The 19,864-nt window shown below is 38.0% G+C and overlaps 1 protein-coding gene across 4 annotated transcripts; it reads right to left on the reverse strand.

Moving 5' to 3' along the window:
* Window positions 1-345: 345 nt before the first annotated feature.
* On the reverse strand, window positions 346-19,482 carry glis3 (GLIS family zinc finger 3). 4 transcript variants are annotated; one of them, XM_017307704.2, is made up of 11 exons: window positions 18,689-19,482; window positions 16,267-16,754; window positions 15,329-15,494; window positions 14,099-15,242; window positions 7,659-7,820; window positions 7,441-7,551; window positions 5,910-6,051; window positions 5,739-5,811; window positions 3,564-3,709; window positions 2,035-2,105; window positions 346-655 (listed from the first exon to the last, which is right to left on the reverse strand). In XM_017307704.2, the coding sequence occupies exons 2-11, from the start codon at window positions 16,643-16,645 to the stop codon at window positions 653-655; spliced, it is 2,397 nt and encodes a 798-aa protein (XP_017163193.2). In that variant the 5' UTR covers window positions 16,646-16,754; window positions 18,689-19,482; the 3' UTR covers window positions 346-652. The 4 variants fall into 4 exon arrangements, with proteins under 4 accessions (XP_017163193.2, XP_017163191.2, XP_081470165.1 ...); XM_017307702.2 differs by having other exon boundaries at window positions 1,981-2,105; XM_081614039.1 differs by having other exon boundaries at window positions 346-2,105; window positions 5,934-6,051.
* Between the last annotated feature and the right edge of the window lie 382 nt (window positions 19,483-19,864).

Here is a 19,864-nt window from a genome sequence, read left to right on the forward strand (position 1 = left end):
TCTGGGGACACACAGAATCAATTAAAGATGTGTAAATCGGTCCTGAGTTGTATTCTGAACATACCTTGCTTCAGGGAAGAAACAACCAGAACCTTAGGGACAACGGCATACCACAGCAGCCGTACCAAAATTGATTGTGGATGTTGGTTATGATGAAGAGAAGGTTTGTCTACTTATGCAGTTTGGGTATGTTTTTAAGCCAGTGTTTAAAATTGTAACTCTTACTTGAAGCGACCTTTTAAGAGCAAATACCATTTTGTGAAAAAACTTACTACGGACTTGTATAGTGCGGTGTGACTATGTGTCCAGAGCAAAGTTTTTTGACAGCTGCATTAAGGCTTTGCAGCTGAACTCTAATTCATGCAACAACAACACCAAATTTCTATTCATATAAAGAATAGAAACCCCTATTTGGAGAAGTGGGCGTATGCAGCAGAGTAAACAAGTCAAAGCAGATATTTTAGAATCTACATGAGTGCTGACGCTATTTTAGTGTTTTCAATTACAGTTTATTTCACAAGCTGTCTTTCATGGCGGTGTTTTACAGCCAGATCAGGCTTGCTGCAGCAGGTTTTAAATCCCTCTTTCAGGTCCGGGTGTGGTAAATCTCCAAGCCACTGCATTCAAGACAATTCTTCTGACCGTCCCCTCCTCACTGAATAAAACAATATAAAAATGTCCATCAGTAAAAAAAAAGAAATGAGTCACAAGTAATTAAGTTAAAATTTCTAGACAGAATTTATTTTTTAAAAAATAACACATATGAGAGTACAAATTATTTACTTCTCTTATTCAACACACCTGGGAAATCCTGTGGAACTTACAAGGAAATAATATGAATTTTGATCATTTGTTAAAATACAAACTGGAAACAACAGACTATCATTACAATTCATTATTATAACAATGTACCTTCTCTCACCATGCAAGCATAAAATGAAAGAAAAGAGGTCCAAAAATGTGAAGCATTATATAATACTTTCATTGAAGGCCAAGCATGTTATCAAGTTTAAATAATTTGCAGTAATAAAGCATTAAAAGTCACTGGTGTGATCCCAGTAATTTCCCTCATTATCTAAACACAGGAGCGCTTGTTGAACACTACTATATTCAAGCAACAAGTAATATGTATGACATTGCTGTCAAATAATAAAGGTTGTCTTGTTACTATAGTTACCAAGACACGTTTCTAAGAAAAAACTGCAATAAATCATCTCTTGCATACTTTGCTATGATTCAGTATTGATATTGTGCAAAATGCCACCTGAAAGTATTAAAGTACCTTATGCTATATCCAAACTGTGTAGGAAAGAATTAAGAAAACACGAGTAACACTTTATTTGAACGGGGGTGAATAAGACTGACATGACACTGTCATAAACAGAGGTAACTGGAAATGTTCATGACTGTCATTAAAGCGATAGAGTAATGACACTCAATGACATCTTCATTACTAGTTTACTGTGATACACTTTAACAGAGGAGGATAATTGTCTCATGACAGCAAAAGGTATGTGTAACAACAAGTGACTTGTTAATGCTGTCTTATAAGGATAACATTTTAAAATTCACCTGTTATGACATTCATGACCAGTTATAATATCTTGCTTAATGTCAAGTTGTCATAACAACGACGTCTTGGGTAATGTCACGTTGTCATAACGAAGACATTTTTGTCTAGAATAATGTCAAGTTGTCATAAAGATATTTTCAATAATGTCAACTTTGTATTAAAAGTGTCATGATTTACCGAATGACGCTTTATGACAAGAGTCATAAATATTCATGAAGACTTACTGATGTTCATGACAGATGTTATGTCATGTTTATGACAGTGTCATATCAGTCTTATTCACCCCCCCTTCAAATAAAGTGTTACCAAAACACGAAATTTCCGAAGGCTCGTGCACATTCTCCCATAAGTTCTTATTGTGAATCATTGATTTAAATATAAAAGAATACGAAGCAGTGCAAACCCACGACGACTGAGTAGTATTAGTAGTAGCATCACGCCTCTGTATAGATGCTGGGGACCTTGTTTGAGCTGTGGTCCACCATACAGAAGTAATCCCTGGCATGCAACTCTTGAACATGGACGTCAAAACCTGCAGCAGATAGAAAACAGAAACACAGCGATCTACGTATGCAGTGTGAGAAAGAAGAACATCAAAAAGCAATAAAGTACTTGTCCTTCACTGCTTTCTACAATGTACTTTAAGCATCTCAAAGGCTATTTGTGAGGAAGTCCAGTCATGGTGATAACTGACTACTGCAGCAAAGCCTGCTTCTATAAGCATTACCATAAATACAGGAACTGAAGGAATTTTTCTTCAGGGTGAAGGAGAAAATGCCACCTTTTTATTCATGCTATTTTTAAACATCAAACATTTGATCTCGGAGAACCTTGTCAGGATCTCTGTGGCTGCTGAGTCCGAGCAGGAACATGTTTTATGTAAAGGTGGCATGCATTTGAAAGGTACTTGATTATGACTGAAAAGAAACGGTATCAGCTGCTAATGCTTATTATAAAGACGTTCTGCACAGCATAGCTGAAAAGTGATTGACAAATTATGCAAACCTTTGTACAGTGCTTTACAAGTATTCAAAGTCACATCCATAAACTTCTATGCACATAGTTTGAATTTCATGTGATAGACCATCACCAAATAGAGAATAACAATTAAGCGGGAGGAAAGTGATCCACAGTTTTCACATTTTTTTCTCAGAAAAAAATCTGAACTGTACCATATTTCTACTACATCTAGTCGGCACAGTTTTAATGTAATTGCAGACATAACCCCAAAGGTTTGGAGTCGGAAAGTTTTGCTTTTTGTTCCCAGAGTAAGATGCTGACATTAGCATGCTTCACTGTTTGGACAGTGTTTTAAGGGTGATGTGCATTGTTCATTTACAAAGTCATTTGTATGAAGGCCAGAAAGCTATTTTTTGTATAACCAAAGCACCTTCTTTCACATACCTGCATATTTCCAATCATATGGCAAGCATAACAGGACTTTGTTCCTGCCACTTTTCCATAAAGGCCTGTTATGTACAGTCCGTGGTTTATAATGCAACGTCAAAATGTCCTATCATCTGAACTGTGAAACACTGCAGCACCACTGGCCTCTCCTAAGATTAATCTCCACTTTGCTTGACCTGTCAGTTTGAAATGGATGCTCATGCCTTTGTAAGTCTGCCATACTTTATGCAGCTTTATTCTTTACCCGTCTGATGTGTTCTGTGATCTTCATGATGCTATATGTTTACAAATGTTCTCTGAGCAAACTACAGAGGGCTTCATAGGTAAACTGTATTTATGAAATTATACACATGTGGATAAATAAGGGTCACTTGAGCAGGCAACTGGTTGTACTCAATTATTTATTTAGTAGCGTCAAAGTAAGTGGAAGTGAACACAAATAATGCTAAATTTTCCAACATTGTTGTGACAAAATGGGACAAAAGAGGATGTGAATACTTTTGCAGGACACTGTAAACGGACTCTTTAGATATTTTGAGTGTGTGCATTGAATATTTTTTTTTAATTTTAAGACTAGGAGTACCTGGGCTCTGATCCATCACATCAGGAGGCTGGCCAAGTTGCTTCAAATCACAGTTGTTCAGCAGCACCTGTCCGCTGGGAGGAAGAGGGTGGCAGGTGGAGGAGGAAGGCCCGGAGGAGTCCCTGGAGATCAGCTCATCAACAAACCTGAAGTATTTCAAGCTTGAGTAAATGCTACTTCTCGTTGAGAATAAATATTTCTTACACAACTTTGAACATATTTCAAACCTCTCCAGTTGGTCATTATTATAAGGAAACATTATCAAATACAATATCATATGTGGAAACTTGGATTGAAATGATCATGGTTTTATATATGGTAAAACTATATCAACGTGTGGAGAAACAGTACAGCTCTTAAAGTCAATATTAACATTCAGCAAAAATGCCATATTTTTGTGAAAAAACATCATTCAATATTCAGGATCTGACATAAAAGAAATGCATGAAAAATAAATACAATAAGCTGTCAATCAATTAACTCCACAAATAGAAAATAATGTATTACAATCCAAAATTATAATTAAAATTGTGTGTTAATATCATCATTTCATATTTTCTGTGAAATAAATCCATCATTAGTTAATTTAAGCTGCCAACAAAGCACAACAAAGAGACCCCAAAATCTGATTGTTGCACAGCAACTTCATTATTTGTCCCGCCCAGTTACTTTGATTAGCTAGGCTGAAAGATAAAAAAAATAAATCATGTCCAGCAACACCTGAATTTGGAGTAATTTCATACATACTGTGTTATTAACATTTTTTTATATTTCTATTAATTGTTTCCACTTGATAAGTTATTCAAATTTAAGATGTATTTTCTAAACTTTTGCAAGTCTGTCTTTGGGCGTATTTTCAGATTCGTAAAGAGGAGCCAACTCTGACTCCAGTCAGATCACATCTAATCCTTGCAAACAGCTTTGAGAATTAGTTTTAGTGCATTTGATAAACCGGTGGCACAAAACATGACTGCTGCAAGATTTTCTCTACACAGTGTTCAAGAGAAAATGTATTTAAAAAGAAAAACCTCTCTGGTTTTTAGTGTCGAAATGCACTTTATCTGATACAAACTCTTACTCCATTTCTTCACTTTACTTTTAGCAGAAAGGTTATCCTGGAAAATTTAAATGTGCATATTTGTTAAGCACTACTGAAAAATCAGGCATTACTTTAAGATAAATCAGTATTGCTTAAAATGATACAGTAGCTGGTATTAATTTTTCAAGGCTACATGCAAATTAGATGAATTTTAAGGTAAAGTTTTAGACAAAACACCGACTGAGAAACACTGTCAAATTAAAATAAAAAAATCCAGCAAAGATTTTTCAACTGATTTAACAACTAAAAGAGTAATTAAAGCCTTCGCTCATTGGAGCATAGATGGCATTTTCTAGATTTTATGATTCACTCATGGAATTCCCCGGCAGCTCTTGGTGGTGGCTATAGCATCCATTGATGGGAGCGGCTGAGACCAATGAGGCAAGGCGAGGTCTGCTCTCACAAGCCGATTGTCTGCTCGGACGTCCCGCAGGGAAAGCTTTGGCCCACCGCTGGCCGGAGAACAATTTGAACCATTGAGGAGCCGTAAGCATCTGGCTTCTCACGAGGACAAAAAAATCCTTCATTAGGTTCTTTGAAGAGAAGAGTGACTGGAGAGGCATTTTACCCAGGTTGAAAAGTGACTAATGTTTGTGGCATTTAAATGTGAAAAGCTTTTTCTTGTAGCATCCACTGCACATACTCGCAAAAAGCAAAAGCACAAACAGTAATTTAATTGTTGAGTGGCGGCTCCTGTTCTTGATGTTTTGTTGCTGCTGTCTTTTACTCTCAGTTAGACTCTTAATTAATTAGTTGTGTGAATCGTGTGGATTGTAGTTTGTTGTAACGCATGCATGTTTTGTATGTCTATTTAAAACAGGCTGGACTCGAACATGAGACCTTGTGTCTCGATATGATTAACGTGCATCAAGGTGAAATGAAATGGAAAAAAATAAGGAAATCCATTTTTTTTAATGCAAGAACAAATAAGTGGATTTTTGCAAAAACGGATTATTCTAATCAAGTTTGGAGCCTTGACACCATGACAACCATTGTTTGAGTGGTTTACTCCCTCTTAGTGAAAACGTAGCAAATGTATTGAATATAATAATGATAAAAATAAATACAATTTTTACCTGTAGTTATCTGGCATGGAGAACATCTGAGCCAAGCAGGGACTGTGATAAGAATCCTGTCCTTGTGTTGCACCTGAGGAATAGAAATTACAGACACCTCAGAACTGTGATGTTTTTATTTTATTTCTCATATTAAATGCATTTATGCGAACATGCAAAACTTTGACGTACAGCAGTATGTCTCATGAGACGCACCGAGAGCTGGGTTCAAGCTGTTATCTAGCCTTGCCGGCGGGGAAATGTCGGGATGTAGAGGGTGAATGGTCAAACAGTCAGCCAGTGTTCCTTGGGCTGCATCGGTGGAAGATTTCATCTACAGAAACGACACAAAAGGCTAAAAATAAACAAATATGGGCAGCAGAGACACTGACAGAGAGTTCACTACATCACTATTGTTCTATTTGTGTTCTAATGTTACGTCATTTTCAATTTTCTACTACTTCTGTAAATAATCCCGCTGATGACAGTCATTAAAAGGGTCCACGCCCCCTCCTGTAAGATTATCTGCCAGTCAGCTGTCTGCATTGGCAAAATCATTCCAGGCGCTGAAATGTAGTAGCTAAGGTAATCACATCTCTTTATTAAGCATTACAGACTTGAAGACACCTAAAAAAGTTCTTAAATGTTACTTGCTATACAAAGTTTTCTATTGTCTACCAGAAGATGTTTTACTCCGAAAACCCATTTATTGCATATTCATTTTTATATTATTTAATTACTAATTAATGAAAAAATTGTTCATCAGATGTAGCAAGAATCCAGAAGCATAAGTTTAGGACAATCTAAACAGCATTCTCAAAGATTCACACTTTTGTGATAAACATGCAAATTTCCATAGAATTGTAACTCTTAGAGCATGTTGGAATTTTCTTTGTCCATTATTTCTTTAATCTTTATGTATGAAAGTCAAGACATGTATTTTTTTTTTACTCTATGCTTTCAGCAAACACTAAAGTTATTTGTGCAGAAGGCAATAAAAAATGTTCATATCACACAGATTTTATTTAAAAACATCTTTGAAATTCGCTAACTTATATTTAAACTAACAGAAAAATGTATCTCTGCAAATCCTCATGATTTTTGTTGGCATCTTCGATGACACACACCTCAAAATGAAAAACCTTTTCTCACTAACATGCAAAAATCCTAATAGCAAAATTGCGCTACTGTAAAGTGCAACTCTTAATGGAGTGACTCTCAGAGGGAAAACACTAAGACAAACAACATTACTCAGTAATTTTGTGAGACCAATTTATGCACACTTCTGTTAATCTAAGTGTGCATAAATTGACAAACTTGGCTGCAAGTCATTTCCATCTAACCGCATGCACACCTTTAATTAAAGATAATGATCATCTGTGTACAGTTAAGTTGCAGAGGTAAGTGAGTGGGATGAAAAGCCTGTCACAGAGCTAATTAGGATGAAGGAAAGCACAATAAAATGAAATGTGTCACGTTCTGTATGTAAGAGAGGTTTATTTCATGTTCACGGCTGTCATGCTACCGAAGTGAAACCCGTTTCTAAAGCTTAACTTCAAACAGCAAATTCCTGAGATCCTCTACAAAAACAGCCCAAGGATTTTCATTCAGTGACCACAACGTTTGAATTCCCTGTCCTTCTACTGCTTATATAATCCATAAAAAAAAAAAAGAAAAAAATCCCATCTGCTTTATTCTGCAATTTTAGCATTAGGGTACTCACCTTCTTCCGTAACTGCCGCTCTTTGGTAGAATGAGACTTCATGTGTTTCCTCAATGAACTGGGGTCAGTGTAGCGTTTTGCACAGCCAGGCACCTGGCAGGCATATGGCTTCTGCACAACCACAGACACATAAACCCAGACGGTGAACACTTTCTGATCCAAAGAATCAAAACAACATCTCTAATTATATCGTGTGATTGTGATGAGGCACCACTGACTGTGTCCAGGTGTGTTCGCTGGTGTTTAGCTCTGTCGCTCGAGTTGCTGAAAGCCTTGTGGCACCCTGGGTGCTGACACAGATAGGGTTTCTCCCCTGTGTGGCTGCGCAGGTGAATCTTCAGGTTTTCAAGTCGAGAAAAAGCCTTGCTGCAGCCTTCAAACTGTGACAGTGTAAACATAAAATGTGGTTAAAATGAGTCCTGCTTATAGACTGGCAGCTTGTAAAAAGCAAAGATTTGAAACAAGTCTCATTAAAATGAAAGGTGTTGTTATAAAATGAGGCCTAAATTGTAAAATGCCAAGTTTGCAGAAAAAAAAGTCACTTATTGTTCCTTGCACAAGTATTCACATATGCTAACACACTTTGTTTCAACAGATTAGAACCACAAGCAACATATTTTGTTAGAAGTTCACGTGAGTGAACATGCAACCTGCAGCTCTGGATTGGGTTGCTCTGTTTTTTTTTTTTTTTTTTAAATGAAAAACAGTGTAGACGTTTTGCTCTTGATGGAAAAACGTCTACGCTAATGGTCTATGGCAGAGGTTCCCAAACTGTGGGGTACGTCCCCTAGGGGGGCGCCGTGCCATTGCAGGAGGAGGGCGGGGGGAGCCGTCTGGATGAAAACAAAAAAACAAAAAAACAAAAATATGATCGCTGTATGCGCTGGGTTTTTACCTGAGAATGGCCAACTCTCTGTTATTCCTCTGTCAATTTGATACAGCCGGGGTTTCCGCACTTCCCATATTTGTGTCCTCTGTCACTTTTATCAGCACTTAAAACTGTTTCATTCGTTGTTAACATGTCGTAACCTGTTTTTCCGAGCTGCCTTTAAACGCAACATGAGCGCTACAACGCACGCGCTGTGTTTACACCTGTGCCGCAGTCAAGGAGACCTGCTGCTGCTGCGCAGAGCTACGCAGGTGTGTGTTAGAATCATGGCAGCAAAGCAGCAAAACGCAAAGAACTTTTCACAGTTTTCCCCCCAAACTAACCGACTGTTGAGTAAAGCTGCTGGATGCAGGTAAAGATGACTAGCTATCAATACAGCACCTTAAGCTTGTTAACAAGTAGCGTGTAATCTACTGGTGTTGTCTATGTTCAGCTACGATTCAGTTTGCCCCCCAAAAAGTTGACAGGCAGTATAACAGGCAGTCTGTTATACTCAGCCAGCTATTTGGTTGAACGACAAATAGCTGTTTTCTAGCTGTAAATGTTTTCTCCATTTTTAAAGAAAAAAAAAACTTTTATTTTGGTTTCACAATGAAACTGCGTTTTTACAGTATACTTTTGAAAATAAATCCACTATTAAGAAGGTTTGGTATCTCTAGACCAGTGGTTCTTAACCTTTTTTGAGATACCGAACCCATATGCGCATTCACTGAACCCTAGTGATAAATATATAGGCTATATATTTTTTTCCAAATTCAAGACATATGGGTAACAAGATCACTAAGTCTTCTTAAAAGGTAGAGTCTCTGAGAACAGTTCTTCAAAATATAATCAGTGTTTTCAGCAAAGTTGAGCTGACTGTCTAGGAACGACCAAAGGTATTTAAAATTTGCCACAGTATCAACAGGTTGGCCATCGAGAGAAACTGGAATCACTTTAAGGTCTTGTTTAGATCATTTAATTAGCTCTACATTCTTAAGACAATGAAAAATTAATAAACAAGACTTCGCGGTATTCTGATTTAGTAATGTAATTATATTAATTGTGTTACCACCCCCACGCCACTAGAGGCAGTAGCAACCCCGAAAAGATGCAACTATGGAGCAGATTTAGAAGTACACAGAATTTGGTAAAAACGGTGAGCTTTGCTGAAGTAATTAAAGCAAGTGATGGCAAAGCGGGGCGTATCATCACAACTTTACACAAGTGCGTCTTTACCTCCGCGGCTGAGGCTCCGCCGAACCCATGAGACCGACTCATCAAACCCCTGGGGTTCGATCGAACCCGGGTTAAGAACCACTGCTCTAGACATATTGTAACTTGATTGTACAAGGACAAGATTACTTTTTGGACTAAAAAATGTTTCCAAAATCTATGAAAGACCAACACAAATCGTCCATAAATGAGATGTGAAGGGATACAAAATGTACCCATTTTAAACTGATACCCCCCAAATACAACTTGGTTCAATTAATCTCAGTACAAATGCAGGTGTTATGTGAAAGCTACAGAGGTTAGATAACACAATACTTTGCAAGGCACAGTAGTGTTAGGAGGCATCTACAGCATTGTTGCCACACATGTACAGCTAAACCCCACATCCCTTCTGACAGGATCAGATTTAATAAAAAAATAATAATTTCTGACTAGAAGTAATGATAAGTTTTTGCAGTGGCTAACCTAGCAAATAATCTAAATCAGTTTGGAAGCATGGATAATGTAAGGCTTTACTGTTTGTTTTTACAGTGATATGTTTCAGCTCAATGTTTCAATATGTTTCAATATAACTGGCGAATTTGGTTACAAAGAAGTTATTTCAGAGTTTAGATTTGACCAAAGTCAATCTGACCCAAACTTTTCACGTTTGCATTCTGACCAGCAGGGGTCAGTGTTTAAACATGCATAACCACAGCTGCATTTTGTTGTTAACCATACATCTTACATCACTTTGACAGCATTTGGCAGCTACGAATTATGAATAAATAAACAGCAACGTTTAGTAAGCTAATAAATATGAATGTTTTCTGTAAGACTGATAAGTACTTTAATGAATGACAGCACCATACAGAAGGTCTTATGTGGGCTGTCTGGTGTTTGAGGAAAATATTCCAGTCAACATAAGTGGTTACCTCATCATGTGACCAATGACTTCATCCCTAAAACATGCAAATCATTCAAAGCCTTTTCTCCTAAGTCCAGAGTCATGTTGCCCTCTTCCTGGGGGGTTAGAAGGGGTGGTTTGTGACGGGAATCTTTTTTTTTTTGTCCTAATGAAGCCTCATGGTCAAGGAGCATGTCTGATATTGTTATTCTTTCTCCAGGACTGGATTCCTCACATTCTTATATCTCTTGGTCATAACTGCCAGAAATAAATGAACTTTTTTTCCCTCACAGAATGAGAAATTCTTGCCATTCTTTCTCAACACAACAGTAATTTTTGACTGAAAAAAAAAAAAATCAAACAAGCCAATCTTGTTTTTGCAATAAATTGCAAAAACAGATTTTTACTTCAATTCCAGGAAAGGTATTTACATGGTCCAATCATAAGGTTTGTAAAAAAAAAGGTTCAGGAAGAATTCCAAACAGTTGGTGGAAGTGGAAATTAATTTGGAAACATGAAACAGAAAATAGAAAATATGTAAAACGTTTCATACATCTCTTGTGTGAAAAATCTTGGTTCATGTCGTCTATTTCTAATAGCACTATAAAGGCCTTGCAATAATGGCTGAATTAGGGCAAGACGACAACAACAACAGGAAAAAGACACCTGCCTGAAGCAATGCAAACATAGATAAATAGCCTCTAAACACCAAAACTGGACTGAACTAACTTAAAACTAAAACCCTGGCAGCAATCCAGCCAAGTCCAGAGGTAGATAGCTGTGTCCCTCCCCGCTTCTCTGTGTCACAAAGCTCTCCTGAGGAGGGCTTTTTGCTGTGCCACAAGGGATGTTTAGGATTGAAAAGAAAGCGGTGTGGCTCCTCAGTCTCACAGCCAACTTCTGACAGATCCTGGCAGGTACTCACACCCCAGCTGAACAATGACAGCTGCAATCTGTGCCAGCAGACTCTGTCTGGTGCCCGGTTCGGCTTTGAGGTCACTTCACTATTCTACACCCTGTTAGGCCAAATTTTTTGTGCCTTTTTTTTTATCTTTCTGTTTGTGAAACTCTTTTAACTACACATACTTTCTAGGTATTAGGTAATACTAGAAAATTCAAATATCTTTTACAATTTCTCAAGATAAAATTGGAAGGCCTCTGAGGATTTCATCATCTGAAACACTGACCCACAGGCAGGGTGCAACAGAAAAGATGCTAACAGTTACTGAACAAAAACGCATCAAGGGGCTTGTCAACAAAGCGCCGTTTCCGAGGCGATATCAATGATCGCATAGATGGTATTCTTGGATCTGCTGTTTCTCCGAGCTTGTCAGTGTCAGTTTATTTACAAAGCACATTTAAAACTTCACTGGGTGGAGAATAAAATGAGAAAGAAAGGAAAGATTAAATGTAAATTGAAATACGACAAAAAACGTTAGAGGCAAATTAATCATGGTAAGCTTTCTGTGAGGCATTAGCTCACACACTGCGGAAGCACAAAGTCTTACAAAGTATTTTTAGTCTAGTTTCTAGTGCAAATATCTTAGTACAGTTGAAATAAGACTAAACTAACTCACATAAAGTTTTTTAGTAAGATACAGAGGGTTGTTTTAAGTCATCACACTTACAAGAAGATATTATTTCCATAAGTGAAAAATAATTTCTCCACTTACAAGTGAATATACTTTGGTACCAGTATAAATGTACTGGTACCAAAATACTAGTACAGTAGTACTAGTACTTAAAAAAATATATATATTTACAAGTTGTCTAAAATTCACATTTACCCTCACAGTGATGAGTATACCTGTAAAACTATTGTTGCTTAGGTTACCTAAAACAAACTGGTGAGTAACGGTTGTATTTTTAAAACGAAACTGATTGTTGACCAGATTGTGGGATAACAGCACAAGTCTTAGCCTGCCCCATATGTCCACTGTGAAACAAGAGCTACTTATTGTGTTGGTGGCACAATGTGCCTCATATACCATACTGCAGCTTTATAGCTGTCATCTATTTACTTAAAAAATATATACATATTTCTACATTTTAAAATAATTTATCTTCTTAAAATAAATTTTACTCATGGGGAAAAAATGTCTAAGACATGCAAACTGCTTCAAAATGTAAAAAAAAAAGAAAAAAGAAAATGACTGTGGGTAGCCTGTGTAAAAGCTTTTCTTTTCCTGCTTAGGTGTTTTCTGGAGAAACAACTACAGGTTCAAATTCTCCTTTTGGCAATAAGCTGCAGCCATAAATGTTTCATCACCGAATGATTAAAGGGAGCCATCCAACAGCGGCAGCTGCCATGGCAACAGAGCCAGTTTCAACTAATAAGTGAGTATTTTGGAGCAGAAGGTCGACTGCAGGTATGCATGATGTTAATATTTAACTTGTTAAAAGCATCAATGTACTAAACCATGTTTAGCCGATGACTTGTTAATTACTCATCCAAGTCAGAAGTGGGAGTGAGGAAAAGACAACACATTCTAGACGTATATGTGTCTAAGAAATAAACTAGTTCCACTATTGTGCATGTCAAACAACCTTTACGATGCATTTTTACGCTGATAAAATTTGTCTAGAGATGCAAAACCTGCATAACCCCCTAGGCAAGGCAACACAGATTTATTGACCTAGCACTGTGCATACGCAAATCCGTCTATGACTTTATGTCCTTTAAAAAAACAAAAAAACAAAACAAAGGAAAAACATTTTATGTATTGTTAAGACCGAAAAATAACGTTATACTAAACAACAATGTTTCCAGTTTTAAAGGAAAAAGAGGACAAAGGACAAATTAAGGAAGGACATAACACCATGCATGGTTACACTTTTTTGGTTTTTGTTTCTCATGTCTTGTTCTATTATTTATAGTAATTAAGATGTAATTAAATGCACTAATTGTTGTGCTTAATTGAAAGGGATCTGTTAAATGCAAGTAGGATATCTAAACTTTAGAAATGAAAATATTTGTATTTTAATACAACTTTTAAACTTTTTTTTTCCTGTAGAAAACTTTTAATTACCTTGTGCAAAGATGGTGCAATGTAAAAAAAAAAAAAAAAAAAAGAAGCTTGCCTTGCTTTATCTCCCCATCTGAAACATTTTAAAATAAACTATCTCTGTTGCCAAAGGGGCATCACCTTCCCAGGACAGCAGCCAAGCTTTTCGGGCTCAGTCCTGGCAAACCCTTTGGTTGCAGACAACCACAATAGCTTGCAGAGGCCCAGTGAGTATTGCCAGAGCTGTAGTGCAAGGCCTCTTTTGTGCTTATTTAATAACTATATAATTGAGTTAACTCCCATGCCAATTATCACAGAGCTCTGCTAATTGCCCCAGGGCTTAAGTTAGAATCGGACTGGCCATATTTTAAATGAAGACCTTTCCCAAATGTCATTTCACATGAGGGTAGTCACCCTAATAACGATTTTTTTTGGCAGCCTTCAAATAGACACTGTAGCGTTAATTTCCTCATAGTGAAGCGAATTTAGCGAGGTCCGCCATTTATCATGCTTCTGTGTTGTCGGCATTCAGTTATGTCATCTCACAGAGGAGCAAAACCTTTTCAGCTGATTGAGTGTTTTCAGACAACAATCAGAAACAAGGAGAATGCAGGAGTGATTTCAGCAGAATGAAAATGCAAGAGAAAGATATATAAGGTATACCGAGCATTTGTTGGGTTTCTCTCCGGAGTGGACCCTCATGTGGATAAGAAGCTTGTATCTGGCATTGAATGGCTTAAAGTTTCGTGGACAGCCCACCCAATAGCATGTGAAGTCCTCTGCCTTTTGCTGGTCCACGTGCAGCTTCTCTATGTGCCTTACCAGCTCCTCCTTTTGGTCGTAAACTGCAGTGCAATCCAGCCACCTGCAGCAGTGGGTGCCGCAGTCCTCCGCCTCCCCTTCCTCCTCCTCCAGCATGGGAATCTGTGGTAAAAAGCTGACTCCGTGCCTGTGTGGAAACATGGGAGATTGCATGGCAGTGTTCTGAGACTGGGCCTTCATTTTGCAGTGGTATCTGGAAGGGTTTATGTGATGATGCGAGTGGTAAGGGGGAGGAGGCCCATGTGGAACGGCGGCTTCTTGGACCCTCGTCAACGACGCTGTCTCTGGCTGCAACGGTGGTAGAATGCAGTTAGACATTTGGCTGCAACTCTCTGAAGTCTTTTCCAGGAACCCTTCTTCATGTGAAAGGCACTGCGGCCCCACCATCATGTTAGCCATCTGGTTCTCCAGGCCCCCTCCCTCGTCAAGCACCTGCATACGGCCACACTCTGACAGCAGGGTTAATGCTTGGGTAGGGCCCGGCACGCTGCATGGATGGTGGTGGGGTATACAGCGACCTTTCACTCCTAAGAAATGACCATATCCATCAGAGTGAACAGGAGAGAGGGTGAGATGGGATGACGGAGAGCTGCGAGAACCGTTGATGTAAGCCACAAGCGACGTGGGCGAAGTCCGTATAATGCTGTTAAAGTCAATCCCCATGACGTCTGACAATGGCGACGTGGAAAGCGCTCTCTTCTTCGCATGAGATTGTCTCGGGCTTCCAGCCTCAGCAGCAAAAAGATACGAGGGCAGGGAGGCAGAGGTGCTTGTTTCTCCTGACGCGGTGGTGCCCGACATGGCCGTGCCGGGGGAGAGGCTGAGTTGTTCACCGCCCTCACTGGCTTGGGCGCAGCTCTGAGGTAGTCCCACGGGGGGGAGCACACGGTAGCCATATGCCCAGTCCTGTTTGCTACTAAACACAGACTGGGTTTCAAACAGGCTGAGGGTGGTGGACGCCAGGGATTCTCTGGAAAATAAGGACCTGAAAAAGATTCCTGTTTGCTTTAGAAATAATATCAAATCTTGTGAGGGCCTCATACAATGGCATAACACTGAGATATCGCTCACCTGGCATCGTTGTGAGAAAATGGCACACTGTGAGAGGACGGAGGCCGAAGTCTCGCAGGAAATGTTGGCACTGAGAAAGCACTTATAGGACTACTGGTCACTGTTAGGTTAACACCCGCTGCCGGACCAGAGGCATCAAATGTGGATCCAGACACTGCAAAATCAGCTGGAGACAATCCAGAACTTTAAAAAATAACCTGGGTTATACTGCACTAGAGCATATAAGTTTTGGGGACAAAATTAGATAAAAACCAAACTCAAAAGCACTTAGCCATCAGCAGATCTTAACTGTGCAGCTATGAGCTATGAAATAACTGTGAACCACACTGGAAATTATAGGTCTTCAGTGTTGTTTGAGTAGCATGCATTGAATTTAGTCTATTTTATTCTAATGCCCCTAAACATAGAGAGCACACAGATGAGGGATGAAGCTGCAGAGATGCTTTGAAAAGCTTTGAAAAAGACATGGCCATTATTCTAAAGGAGATCATTGTTCCAAAAAGACCCCTTGTAACTCCAGAGTAGCTGTAGAGATGCTCAGCTCAGGTGGATGAAGCTGTAGACAGGTCTAAGTTGAGTAAAAGAAGTTACTCTATTGAGATGAGAACATTGAACTTTAAGTGCTCTGTAAAAAAAAAAAATAAAATAAAAAACATATGGGTGATGGAAAACAAATACTCCACATCACCCTGAAACCGTGCAGAGACATGGAAAGTGTCCAATATTAGTAGGGATTTTTTATTTATTCAAATAAAAACACATAAAACCCCAATGAGATGCAGGGTAAGAAAATGTGAGAAGTTTAATGAGTTTGAATACTTTTGTAAGGCAGTGAAAAGCTTTAAAATGCTGTTTTTGAAAATAAAGTAACACCTAGATTTTACTCACACAAGCATTTTTGCAAGACATTTTCATCCTTTTAAGTTTTGTTTTTTTACCTTTGACACTGTAGATAGAAGAGTTTAGGAGTTTTGCGTTCCTGGCAGTTGTCTTAGTTGTGCTCTGAAGTGGAAAAGCGGGTATTTGCTCTGGGTTCCCGGGTGGCACCGTTAAAGTTTTCCCATTGGTCAACACTTTTCTGCGGAGGCTCAGGTTAGGGAGGACAACATGGCCCTCATTTTGGTTTCCAAAAGCTAAAGAATGGATGCTTCTGCTTTTTGCTTTCTCCGTTCTGCCTGTGGACGACCTAAGTCCGGCTTGTTGAGGTGAGGAAGACAGGGGTATCCCGATGGTCTGGGACTGGTGGCCTCTGATTGTATTCAGTGATGGAGGAATGCTGCAGGGAGACACCAGGAGCTGGCAACCTTTTCCACTCATGGCTGAGGCAGATTCGGCAAAGGATCTGCGCTCATGAAGAACTCTTATTCCCACAGCTGTGTCTTGAGAAGATGGTTTTATATCAAAGATGGGTGTCCAAGGGTAATGCCTTCAAATATACAAAAAAGTTTAAAGAAATAATCTCAAAAAGGACAAATAAATCAAAAATTGAGTATACACAATAAATCCATTCAGTATGTAAATAAAAATAAGAAATGTTCATAGTCTTGAAAATGATGCAATTTAGTTTTAATTAATTTCCAAATCGGGATGCATATGGAAAAATCGAAATTGAACTGAATGCAGAGAAAATCTTTTAAATTCTTGTCTAAAAGATAATAATTTGAATGTAAAAAAATATATGAATATTTTTACTCTATTTACATTAGTTTGTCATATCACAACTTTTTGGCAAACTCATTGATCGCTTTGGTTTTTTGAATTACTAAGTCATAAACACTATATTCTGAATTGAAAAAGGAGCCGTTATTTTGTCGTATCCTTAAGGTTTTACACCAACTCCATGTTGTAATCTTCAGGACTTTTTTGTCTCATTTTGGAATTTGTCCCTCTTTAATTTTCTTATTTTGCTCATTCAATTCTTCTGTTATTGCTCTGTCATATTAAATTTCTGCTCTGAGTTGTGGTTTTTGGTTTTGTGTGTTTTTGCGTTGATCCGTGTTCCTGGTTTATTTTAGAACTGCTCCATAAACTGTGTATTCAGTTATGGTTTCCCGATGCTTCTGTTTCTAAATGTCTCATTTTCGTTTGAATTTGGATTAATACTTTTATTAAACCTGTTCGTTGGGTTTCATGCATTGCACTGTGTTCTGGTTTCAGTGATTTTACTTCCCTGTGTGTTCCATCTGCCACTTCTCCTTCTTCCAGGTTCAACATCAGCTACTTGCCTTCCCACACAGTTGCACCCTGTTTATAATCAACCACCTGCTCCTGGATTAGTAATCACACTTTGTGGTGACTGTAGGTTTTCACCATGTTCTTGAAGTTTCCTAATTGGAATTTCTGTCCTGTTGTAATTTGTTTTTTGATTTTGCTTCCTCAAAAAAAAAACAAAAACCCCCCCCCAAAAAAACAATACACTTGAACAAAGTTTGATGTCTTTGCACTGGCACCTTTTCATTTTAGAATTTGTTCTCATTCTAACTCAATGTTTCCCAACTCTGGTCTTCAATGCACACTGTCCAGTATATTTGGTTGTTTCCCTTATTTAAGACATCTGATACAGATGATTGCAGTTCAGCAAAAGCCTGTTAATCACCTATCAACTGAAATTATATGCGTTTGAAGTAGGGAAACATCTGACACATGCAGGGCAGTGTGTCTTTTCGGACCAGGGTTGGGAAACACTTCCCTAAAAAGCCCTAACATAACATCAGACTTTAACTCAAGCTCGTTTCTCCATGACAGGAATTATTAAAGACATATTCCAACTCAAGACCTCAAGTCCTTGTTAAAGTCTGCTGTTAGCTCCAGGGTCCAAATATAACAGGATCACTTTTTTCAGACTTTTATACCTGGAAAAAGGTTCCTTTTGTTTATGTTGTCTTGAGAGTGTTTACTCGTTTAAAGAAAAAAAACAACAAAAAAAACGGATGACTTTTTTTTATAACTCTTGAAATATTTGCATGATTGTCTGATGGGTTTAATAAGTAAAATAAAACCATGTTTTAACTGTAACACTGTGTGGTATATTGTGATGTTGCCTGTGAAAAGACGCTACATCATTCAAATTAATCACTTTTTAATTATCAAATTCAAATTCGAAGACGGGGCGCATAATAAAGTCCGACTGCCTGAAAATCAACATATCATTAAGAACCTCAAGGTTCATAGCTGTTGATACCAACAGCTATGAACCGATTTAGAAAATGGAGTCCTAATTGGTAACGGTGGCATGGAACATTTGTGAGAACTCACAAGCAAGTTAATTGTACGTTTTGTAGCCTGATACATATCTACAAAACTTTTATTTAAAAAAAAAAAGACTATTTATCACCGCGTCATTGTGACGCATCAACTTACCTGCAATGAGCGGACACTGTTCCCCAAACTGACCGGACCCTTCAGTCCTCCGAGTTGTTCACTTTATTCTCATTTCTGGTGTTTCTTGCCGAGTTTTTGATAAGTGAGAAAAAAAGTTGAGCCGGTTAGAAATCCCTCCGCAGCTTCCCCGCGATCCTTTTCCTCTGTTTCCAGGAACAACTTTTTCTTTCTTTTTTTTTTTTTGCTTTCTTGCGTCCCGATTATACTTTTGCCCTTGGCGCGGCTGTATGTGCACTACGTCATCTCAAGTGCACTTCAAGAGTAGATCATTAAGTTTCTTCTTTCTTTTTTTTTGCTGTGTTAGTTTAGTTAGTGTGTATGACAGAGCTCCTCATCCTAAACGCAAACTGCAGGTTTATTTACAACTCTGATGCACCTTCAAACTTTGTGAAACTTCCAGATCAGAATTTATAAAGTTTTTAACACATTTTTTTTTTTTACTTTTATACATGAATAAAGCTAATTAGGGGGAATATTTTCACCTTTCACCACAAATTACGAAAGGTATTTTCACCTTTAAAGTTTTCCTCTGCTTCTCTTTTGTTTCAAACCATCAAACTAATTTTTACATCACAGATAACCTGGGTAAAATAGCAATAAAAAACATTTATTTAAAGAGTTTTATGGAAGTGGGGGAAAAGCTATCCAAAACAAACTGGCCCTTTGTGAAAAGTAATTCAACTGTCTGACCTTTGTGATCAAGAATTCACTTAAAGACAACCTGTTTGTCAACATGGAGGTTAAAAGATCTAATTTAGAAACACTCATGCTTATCTATAAAAAAAAAAAAAAAAAAAAAAAAAAAATATATATATATATATATATATATATATATATATATATATATATATATATATATATATAGGTCGGACTAGAAATTCTTGACATTTATCGGTGTGGTAAGAGCTGCAGAGCCATTTCTATAACAACTTTTACATTTGAAAGCTTTGTATTTTGAAGGGGACAGCCAGGGATGGGAGTTTTGTGTTTCAGTGTCCTGCTGGCAGCTAGAGATAATCTTTGTTTTTAGCAACATGCAAATCCTCTGGCTTCAAGTATCTGGCCAGGAGGGAGGATCTTCAGCAGCTACTTTTTCACATTGGGGCAAGTTGGCTTGGACAGGTGCCGTTGAGAAATGAAACAATAATTTGAAAA

Source organism: Poecilia reticulata, chromosome 12, assembly GCF_904066995.2.
Source record: "Poecilia reticulata chromosome 12, P_reticulata-male-v2, whole genome shotgun sequence".
In the NCBI taxonomy this organism is placed as follows: domain Eukaryota; kingdom Metazoa; phylum Chordata; class Actinopteri; order Cyprinodontiformes; family Poeciliidae; genus Poecilia; species Poecilia reticulata.